Below are 8,708 nucleotides of genomic sequence, written 5' to 3'. Positions count from 1 at the left end.
ATTATTTTTCTTTGTAACACTAAAAATCAATTGAAACAAGTCTCTTAATGATTGTCAATGGCTAAAAATAAAAAACTTTTCATTAGTGTCTTGAACAATCAATTATTCATTTATGATAATCGATTGGCATGATCAATTATCTCTTTAATTCGGCTCATGGATTGTTTACTTTTTTAGTCACGTTTTCTCTTATATTAAATAGGTCTTTCATCATTCGAAACCACACAGGAATTCAAAATTTTCCTATTTCTTACCATTTTATTACTCTTTTCTCTCTCTCTCTCTCTCTCTCTTAATATTTTTCTTTCACCAAAAGTTGCCTTAGTGCCTTGTGAGTGAAAACTACTTGTGAGGAAAGTAGTGTACTAGTGTTGTGCCTTGTTTGTTTATTTCACGAGTGTGATTCTCTTTGAAAGTTCTTTTTGGTTCTAGAACTCAGTTCGGTAAAAGTTTTGTTTAGTTATTGAGATTGGGCAGTAAAATCTCTACTCGGTTCGTGAGCTTATCCTGTGAAAAAGCTCTTGTTTGGTTGGGGGATTAGACAGTGTGAAATCTCTCAATTTGCTTGTAACAAAGTTTTGTGGGTATAACATATAAAAACTCAAGTCTTTATTAAAACTCTCAAGAAGATTTCTTGGAGAGAAGACTAAGCCAACATTTAACCAAATCTCTATAATTCTCGGGACCATCTCTTTAACCTTATCTCTTTATTTTCTTCCATTTATCTTCTTATTTTTATTTTTTCCGCTACTTTTCTCTATGTTATTTCAATACTAACACAAACTTTGATTTTTACGTAAACAATTTTAAATTAATCACAAATTTTAAATACCACAATTCACCCCTTCTTCTGTTTTGAGTAATTTGTTCAACAACAACTCCTCCCTCAAACAAATCATCAATATAATTAGTTTAATCAACAATAATTCCAACAAAGCATCATTCATCTACAAAGGTCAAATTCAAAACATCACCTAACTTCACTTGCAATCTGCGGCCCAAACGAGCTGACATACTCTAGACTTTTAGTTGATCCAAATACAATACCGCAATTTCAACCGTAATTAAAATGTAGTTTATATTTTAAAATACAAATATAATTATTTTGGTCAAAGTTTATATTATTATAATAATAAAAAGCAAGAAAAATGTTTCATCAAATATTATAATATATTTAGTAATTTAATTCTTGCTTTGGGCCTTAGCAATTGCCAGGGTAATAATTGTAAAAAGGAAAACTTATAGATTACTTTATTAAAAATAGATTTTGAAGCTTTGACTTCATGTGAGAGAGAGAGAGTACGAAGATCTCATTCTCATCCTTCTTCGCACCATATTCTTTCTCTTTGTCTCCAACTCTGAAAAAGACTGCTCAAAACCACCAAACATCACCACAACACAACACAACTATCTCGTATTCGTAGAATTTCCATCTTCAATTACTGTTGTTACTACTGTAAGATACTCTCTCTCTTTTTTCCCTTTTTGTTATTTGCCCCTTTTGTTTTTTAACCCATCACGTGCTTTATGCGAAAATTCTGAAATTATTCACTTTCCATGTTTATAGATCGCTCAATCTTGTTGCTTGTTACTTCAATTTGGTTATTAGGTTTGTTTATTATGCTAGTGCTTATTTATGGTTCAGTTCAGTAATCAGTGATCATTCAAAGCATCAACTAGTTTTAGTTTTGATTTCGAATTCGAAATTATCGCGTCGCGTGATGTGTATGTTTTTCGATTTTACTGGACGGTGTTATCGATTGTTGCGGGATTGTCGAATTAGGGGTAAAATGGGAAGAGTGTGTTTTTCATTTCTAGTCAATTTTGTGATCTTGATGATGCTTGTGTTTTTTGGATTAGGTTAATTTCGTGATTGAGCATTTGGATTACGTAGGTGAAGTGAATCATGTCGAGGAAATGAAGCTTGGATTTGAGGAGAAATGGGTTGTGTGATTAGCCGAGAAGTGGAATCGGGTATTGTTTCGGAGGTGAGGGAGGAGAATAATTTGAGAGTTGAGTCGAGTAGGAAGGTTGAAGAAGTGTCGACGAGTAGAGGTGATGGGAATGTGGTTGAGGTTCATGTGAAGAAGGTTAAGGAGAAGGAAGAGAAGAGTGAGGGCGATGGGATTCAGCGGGCAAAGGGTGAAAGAAGAAGATCGAAGCCAAATCCAAGGTTAAGTAACCTGCCGAAGCATTTGCAGGGGGAGCAAGTGGCAGCTGGATGGCCGTCTTGGCTTACAGCGGTTTGTGGGGAAGCTCTTAATGGGTGGATTCCGCGAAAGGCTGATACATTTGAGAAAATAGATAAGGTTGGTTTTGTAATTATTTTTAAAATTTTGGAGTTTAGTTTATATATTTGGTGAATGTGGTTTGAAGTTGAGGTTATGTTTAATTGATGTTGTGAGTTGTGATAGTGTTTTCCCAACTCATATGATGCATTATTGAAATGATCAAGTTGTAGTAGAATCTCTGATTTGCTCGTGCTAATATATTTCTTCTATACTCTAATACTTGTTTTTTTTCTTAATTTTTCTTTTCTTTAGATCGGTCAAGGAACATATAGTAATGTTTATAAAGCTAAAGATACGTTAACGGGTAAGATTGTTGCATTGAAAAAGGTTCGATTTGACAATTTGGAACCTGAGAGTGTAAAATTCATGGCTAGAGAGATCCTTATACTGCGAAGATTGGATCATCCCAATGTTATAAAGTTAGAAGGTTTAGTTACATCTAGAATGTCCTGGAGTTTGTATCTGGTGTTTGATTACATGGTACATGATTTAGCTGGACTTGCCGCAAGCCCTGACATCAAGTTTACAGAGCCTCAGGTTAGACCAGGTTTGCCTTAATAATTTGAGTAATAAAATTGATATCATTTGACATACTTTCTTTTCAATTGAAGTGTTTGATGTATCCAAATAAATACTTGTTTATTGCTTGCAGGTAAAATGTTACATGCATCAACTGCTATCAGGACTTGAGCACTGTCATAATCGGCATGTACTTCACCGCGATATTAAAGGATCAAATCTTCTGATTGACAGCGAAGGAGTACTCAAGATTGCCGACTTTGGACTTGCATCTTTCTTTGATCCAAACCGCAGGCATCCAATGACTAATCGTGTGGTTACCCTTTGGTACCGGCCTCCTGAGTTGCTTCTGGGTGCCACCGATTATGGTGTGGGTGTGGATCTCTGGAGTGCTGGTTGCATTTTAGGAGAGTTATTGTACGGGAAACCAATTATGCCCGGTCGTACAGAGGTGATAATTTAATATGTCTTGTTTTGATTTATTGAACTTACCGTACCTCTCATTCTGTGCAAACTGTTAGTGTTAGTGGGTTACTTCAATAAGCTTTCTATTTTACAACATATACAATTCCCTAAGCCTGTGCCGTGCTTAAAACTTTGTTAGCAAAAGTAGAATAAATCCAGAAAACATAAAAGCCAGTAATTGAAGAGGTTGTAACTACTTGTTACTTTTAGTCTCTCTGATCAGTGTGGATAATTGCTTGGTTTACTACTCAGTGAACTATTTCTTTTTGCTGCAGCATTTGTACCCTCGGTTTAGGCCACTTGTTCATGTTGTTTAATATACTCATTTGTACTGTTGAAAACTCGTATAATTTAGGTTTGGCCTAACTCAACTCTTAGAAAATTGGCAGATTGTCCACCACTTTTGAACACATTTTTCACGTTTGACCTCATCCACCGTAGGACTCTTAACACACGTGACTCACGCCCAGGACTGAACATCTAGAACGTCATCTAAGTCACTCGAGAGTGAACGGTCCAGTGGACCTTAGATAGGATCTTATACCATCTTAGAATTTGTGTTGGGTCTAACTCAACACTTGCAGAACTGACCTGTAAGGTGATACTGGCCAACATACTTATGAACATATTTTCAAACCTTATCTTATCAAGTGTGAAACTATTAATAAAAACAAAGAATGGATAAAAAGGAACTATGTTTATTATAGGGGTTTGATCAATTGTCAAAAAGAGGTTTCAGTGAAAATTTTAGGGTAAATCAGGTGGTGGAGCTTAACTAGATTTTTCTTAACAAAAGAACTGCACACAATAGAAATTGTTAAAACTATTACTAATTATCAGTTACTTTAAAACATTTTATCTAAGCTGACTGCTATTAAGGCATAGTTTGGTTGTATTATTTAGTTGTGGTGGCTTAATTGAAAATCAAGTGAAGCACCCTCATAATTAGAAGGATAATCAGGTCCTGCATCTGTAAGGAATTAGAGGAGCTATGATGATGACTCGATGAGATGATGATGGGCTGATGTATAGGAAACTACGTTCTCTTAATTATCTATAGGATTTCTGTATTTTATAAAACGCATCTCCAAATATGTTTCGTTAGTTGCCCTTTTAAAGTGATATAATAGGTAGATCTTATGTTTAGTTCTAACATCTCTTACATAGTTTGAGGATTTTGTTTTTGCAATAAGGACATTTTCTGGTTATTTGAAATCTCCATGGGTTGAATGTTTTACACAGGTGGAACAACTGCATAAGATATACAAGCTTTGTGGTTCACCTTCTGAAGAGTATTGGAAGAAGTCAAAGTTGCCCAATGCTACCTTGTTTAAACCTCGAGAGCCATACAGAAGAAGCATAAGAGATATTTTTAAAGAATTTCCACCTTCTGCTCTGCCCCTCGTGGATACACTTCTTGCAATCGATCCGGTAGAACGGAAGAGTGCCTCAGATGCTCTGAGAAGTGAGGTCAGCTTTAGAAAATTCTTTATGTTTTTTGTCATTAATATGCAGTCATAGTGTTTTTAAATTTTGTACCGCCTTTTTATTGATATTACTATTTCATGCCCCTTAAGGCTGTCTTAATCTCTTTGATCCCGATCTATTCTCGCTGCATATAAATTTCCTAGAACACATACCCAGGACTCCTGTGTGAAACATATACAGCTGCACTGCATATTCTCTGATAACCCTATGACTTATTTATGACGAGTAACTAGTTTTATGATCAGGCATGTATGTTCCTTAACTGCAATGATTGCCAATAGAATGATAGATTCTTCTGATGTTAACAATGACTCATCTAGGAGCTTGGTTCTTAGGCTTCTTGCCCTGAATATGTACAAAGACTATACTTGTATGTTATAAAGTGCTGCTATAGGAGAATGGTTTGTAAAATATTGATGGAATAGGATGGAATGGAGCGGAATGGAATGGAATAAAGTTATGTTCCATCGTTTGGATCGATTAAAAAAGGATGGAATGGAGCGGTATCGGATGGAATGCATTCCATCCCATTCCATAACTTTCCATCATTTTTTGTACCCTCCGATTTGGCGGAATGATAAAATTACTCTATTCCATCACGACTTAACCAAACAATGGAATGACATTTTTATTCCATTCCGCTCCATTCCATTCCATCCCGCTCCATTCCGCTCTGTTCTTTTTTACGTATCTAAACATCTCTGTTTATATTTTAATATGTGCATCCCTTCTTGGAATTGGATCAACCAGTTTGATTTGATATAATGACAAGATTTCCCTCTCTCTTAATCCTTCTTATTTATAAGCAACATGTCTTATTTTTCTAATTACTGGTGTTAAAGAAACCGCTATACTGCTTTTGTTAAAAAAAACCGCTATACTGCTTTTGTGTATCAGAATTAGGGGTAGAGCCAATACGAAAGGCGATATGATATGTCAACTCTGCTATTCGTAGTATATCGGTGCATTTTGATATATCCGTTATAGCGATATGTAATTAGTAGCGGAGTTGTGTGTTTTAGCAGAGGCCAAACTTTTTAAAACATTACAAAATTACAAAACCTTAAGTGGTGGCCAAAATTTTTAAAACATTAAAAAAGCACTAAACCTTAAGTGGTGAGTCGGTTAGTGGGCATTGTATAATGTATATAATACCTAAAGCAATAAAACCTCATTACACTCTGCTTCCATCATCGAGTAACAACTCTGTTATCCACTGCATTCCTTCATCTCCTTCACGCAATGTATGCAATAATCCATCATGCTTTATTAGTTGTTTGAAATATTGAGATTTTAAGTTTTCTTCCAATTACTTTTTTATTTTATGTTTAATTTATGTTCTTGCAACTTTTATTTGTGTGCAGCATGCTTTATTTTGTATAGAATTATATATATTACAACCATTTTGGGGCTTCCACTATTTACCCGCTACGCTATCCGTTATTTCTCATATTGGATTTCTGGCAACCTGCTATTTTCCGCGATCTGCTATTAATAACACTGCTAATTACCCAGTAATTAACTGTCCAAAAACTAAAACTAACTTCCTAACTCCAGTTACCCATGAAGGTCACTTCGCTGTGTTTTTTCTTTGGAATACTAAGTTAATAAAGGTCCTAAATGTGGTTTTAATGATATGTTTCGATTGATCATGATAAAGTATGTGGACATTCCACAATGATTGTTAATAAAAAGAAACTTCTCTTGAAACTGATGTAGATTTTATCTCTGTCAAGTTTAGATGTTCTTTTTTATACTCTTAACCATATATTTACTTTGCTTGTCTATCCTTTCTTTTTTGCAGTTCTTTACCACAGAACCTTATGCTTGTGATCCTTCTAGTCTTCCAAATTATCCTCCGACCAAGGAAATGGATGTTAAACGCCGCGATGATGAAGCAAGAAGGTATGTTCTTTAGTTTACTTTCTGCATACTAGAAGTGAGACATTGTTAGGTAGGAACCCCTGATTTGAATTCCAAAGAAAGAACACTTTATTTAAAAGGTATGATAGAATAGGAGAGAATCTCTCCTCAAGGGTTTCTCCTTCACACTAGAGAATTATAAGGTTCGAAGATCGTCTCTACCCTTTGTGTTCTCCTATTTATACCTCTGTAGTCAATTGTGGCTGTAGTGGCCGCAATAGATGCGGTGTGTTGCAGTGGCCAAGCGCTATGCAATACAGCATCACATTGCATTTTTGCGTTGCAGCCGTATTGCTGTTTGTGGCGGAGTAATTGCAGGAACGATACGTTTCAGAAACGCAAGAAACCGCCATAGTTGTTTAGTTCAAAACGTCAAAATTGCCCTTCATTTTTAACTATATAGGATAAAAATAAATGAATGGCATTTTTTTAATATTATGTGATGAGTGGGCCACATTTATAACCTTGTATATTTTATTGAGTAACTTACAAATATAAGCAAATAATAATTACACCTCTTTCAGAACTTTTTGGACAAAAAACGGCCACTGAAAACTCTGCATGTTTTCTTTGTTAACCCTAGGGACATTATTACCTTCAATCACGGTTGAAGCTTATCACTAAATGTGAACATCCTCAAATAATAGTATCTGTTTCAACTTTCTTGCACCCTGACATTTATACTGTTATATGAAATTAGAAGTGTTCATTTGTTCATTTCGGTTGCATCTGCAAGTTTTTAAGTTGGCCCTCCTATTATATTTTACCATCTCTGAGTTGCTATGAATATGAATGTTCAGATCAAGAGCTGCTGCCAAAGCTCGAGTTGAAGGGGGAAAGAAGCATCATCGGACACGTGATCGTGCTGTAAAAGCTGCTCCTGAAGCCAATGCTGAGCTTCAACACAATATTGATGTATGTCAAAAGAAATACTTCTATTAGTACATTCCTTGTGATATAAGTCATTTTGATCTCTTATAATTGAAAATGTGCATTATTACGATTGAACTTAAAACGTAACATTGACTAAATTTTGATCCTATGATTTCATGTGTAACAGAGAAGGCGTCTAATAACTCATGCTAATGCTAAGAGCAAGAGTGAAAAGTTTCCTCCACCGCATGAAGATGGACAACTCGGATTTCCTTTGGGAGCTTCAAATCATATTGATCCAGATATAGTTCCTCATGATGTCTCTTTGGATTCAATGTCATATACTTTTTCAAAGGAACCATTTCAAGCTTGGTCAGGTCCCATAGGTAATACTACCGGCAACGGTTTCACAAAGCGGAAGAAAAACACTGCGAATACTGCCAACGATGCATTGGATTTATCAAAACCATATAAAGGAACCCTCAAGGATAAGAGTAAAGGAAAGAAAATCATAGCTTAAATATACTCATTTTCACATTCTTAGAGTCGAATTATAAAATCAATCTCATTTTTTGGTTTTGGAATCCAAATGCTGTTTGATGCACTTCTAAAAACATGTCATCCTTGCTTCCTAAGCGAAGTTAATTCCTTATCAAGGTGTAAACCATTTCCCCCCATTTTTAAACCTTCATTTTTTTTCTTCATAGCTTTCATTTTTGGTTTTCATTTAGATAAGAATTTTTTTGAGAGAGGTGGAGTCTGTTGGTATGATAGATAATTACTGTGATGTACATTGTGATTTTTTGTTTTTGTACTCTCATGTCAATATCTGAAATCTGTTTAATTTGTTGAGAATTGCAATAAATTTGAATTGTTGTGGTCCTCATTTATATTTTCTTCTAGTTGTGCCAAAAACCAAAATCATGTTGTGGCTGTGTATGCTTTTACATTTAATTTAGTTCTTTTTGTCCCCGTCTATTTCAAAATTTTGGTAGTTTTTATTTGGAGATTGTTTATTACACCCTTATTATTTCTTCCAAATCTTATGAAATTCTAAAATTACCCATTTCGACTCATTCGGATATAAATTTTGATTCGGATAGTAAATTCTGGACGCACCTTAATGCAATGATATTCACATGGAGAGCA

The 8,708-nt window shown here is 35.0% G+C and overlaps 1 protein-coding gene across 1 annotated transcript; it reads left to right on the top strand.

The window, feature by feature from the left end:
- The first annotated feature begins 1,259 nt into the window (after positions 1 to 1,259).
- Positions 1,260 to 8,424, top strand: LOC131644123 (probable serine/threonine-protein kinase At1g54610). The gene is made up of 8 exons (XM_058914533.1): positions 1,260 to 1,456; positions 1,861 to 2,309; positions 2,544 to 2,828; positions 2,944 to 3,261; positions 4,518 to 4,745; positions 6,568 to 6,668; positions 7,487 to 7,601; positions 7,747 to 8,424. The coding sequence occupies exons 2-8, from the start codon at positions 1,941 to 1,943 to the stop codon at positions 8,077 to 8,079; spliced, it is 1,749 nt and encodes a 582-aa protein (XP_058770516.1). The 5' UTR covers positions 1,260 to 1,456; positions 1,861 to 1,940; the 3' UTR covers positions 8,080 to 8,424.
- Positions 8,425 to 8,708: the final 284 nt, after the last annotated feature.

This window comes from Vicia villosa, linkage group LG1 (assembly GCF_029867415.1).
Source record: "Vicia villosa cultivar HV-30 ecotype Madison, WI linkage group LG1, Vvil1.0, whole genome shotgun sequence".
In the NCBI taxonomy this organism is placed as follows: domain Eukaryota; kingdom Viridiplantae; phylum Streptophyta; class Magnoliopsida; order Fabales; family Fabaceae; genus Vicia; species Vicia villosa.
This window is presented reverse-complemented; position numbering and strand designations above follow the sequence as displayed.

Excerpts from the sequence above, each read along its gene's own strand:
- LOC131644123 (XM_058914533.1), top strand. The coding sequence starts at position 1,941 with ATGGGTTGTGTGATTAGCCGAGAAGTGGAATCGGGTATTGTTTCGGAG. Across the intron at positions 4,746-6,567 it reads CAGATGCTCTGAGAAGTGAG|TTCTTTACCACAGAACCTTA; the intron begins GTCAGCTTTAGA and ends TCTTTTTTGCAG. Across the intron at positions 6,669-7,486 it reads CGCGATGATGAAGCAAGAAG|ATCAAGAGCTGCTGCCAAAG; the intron begins GTATGTTCTTTA and ends ATGAATGTTCAG.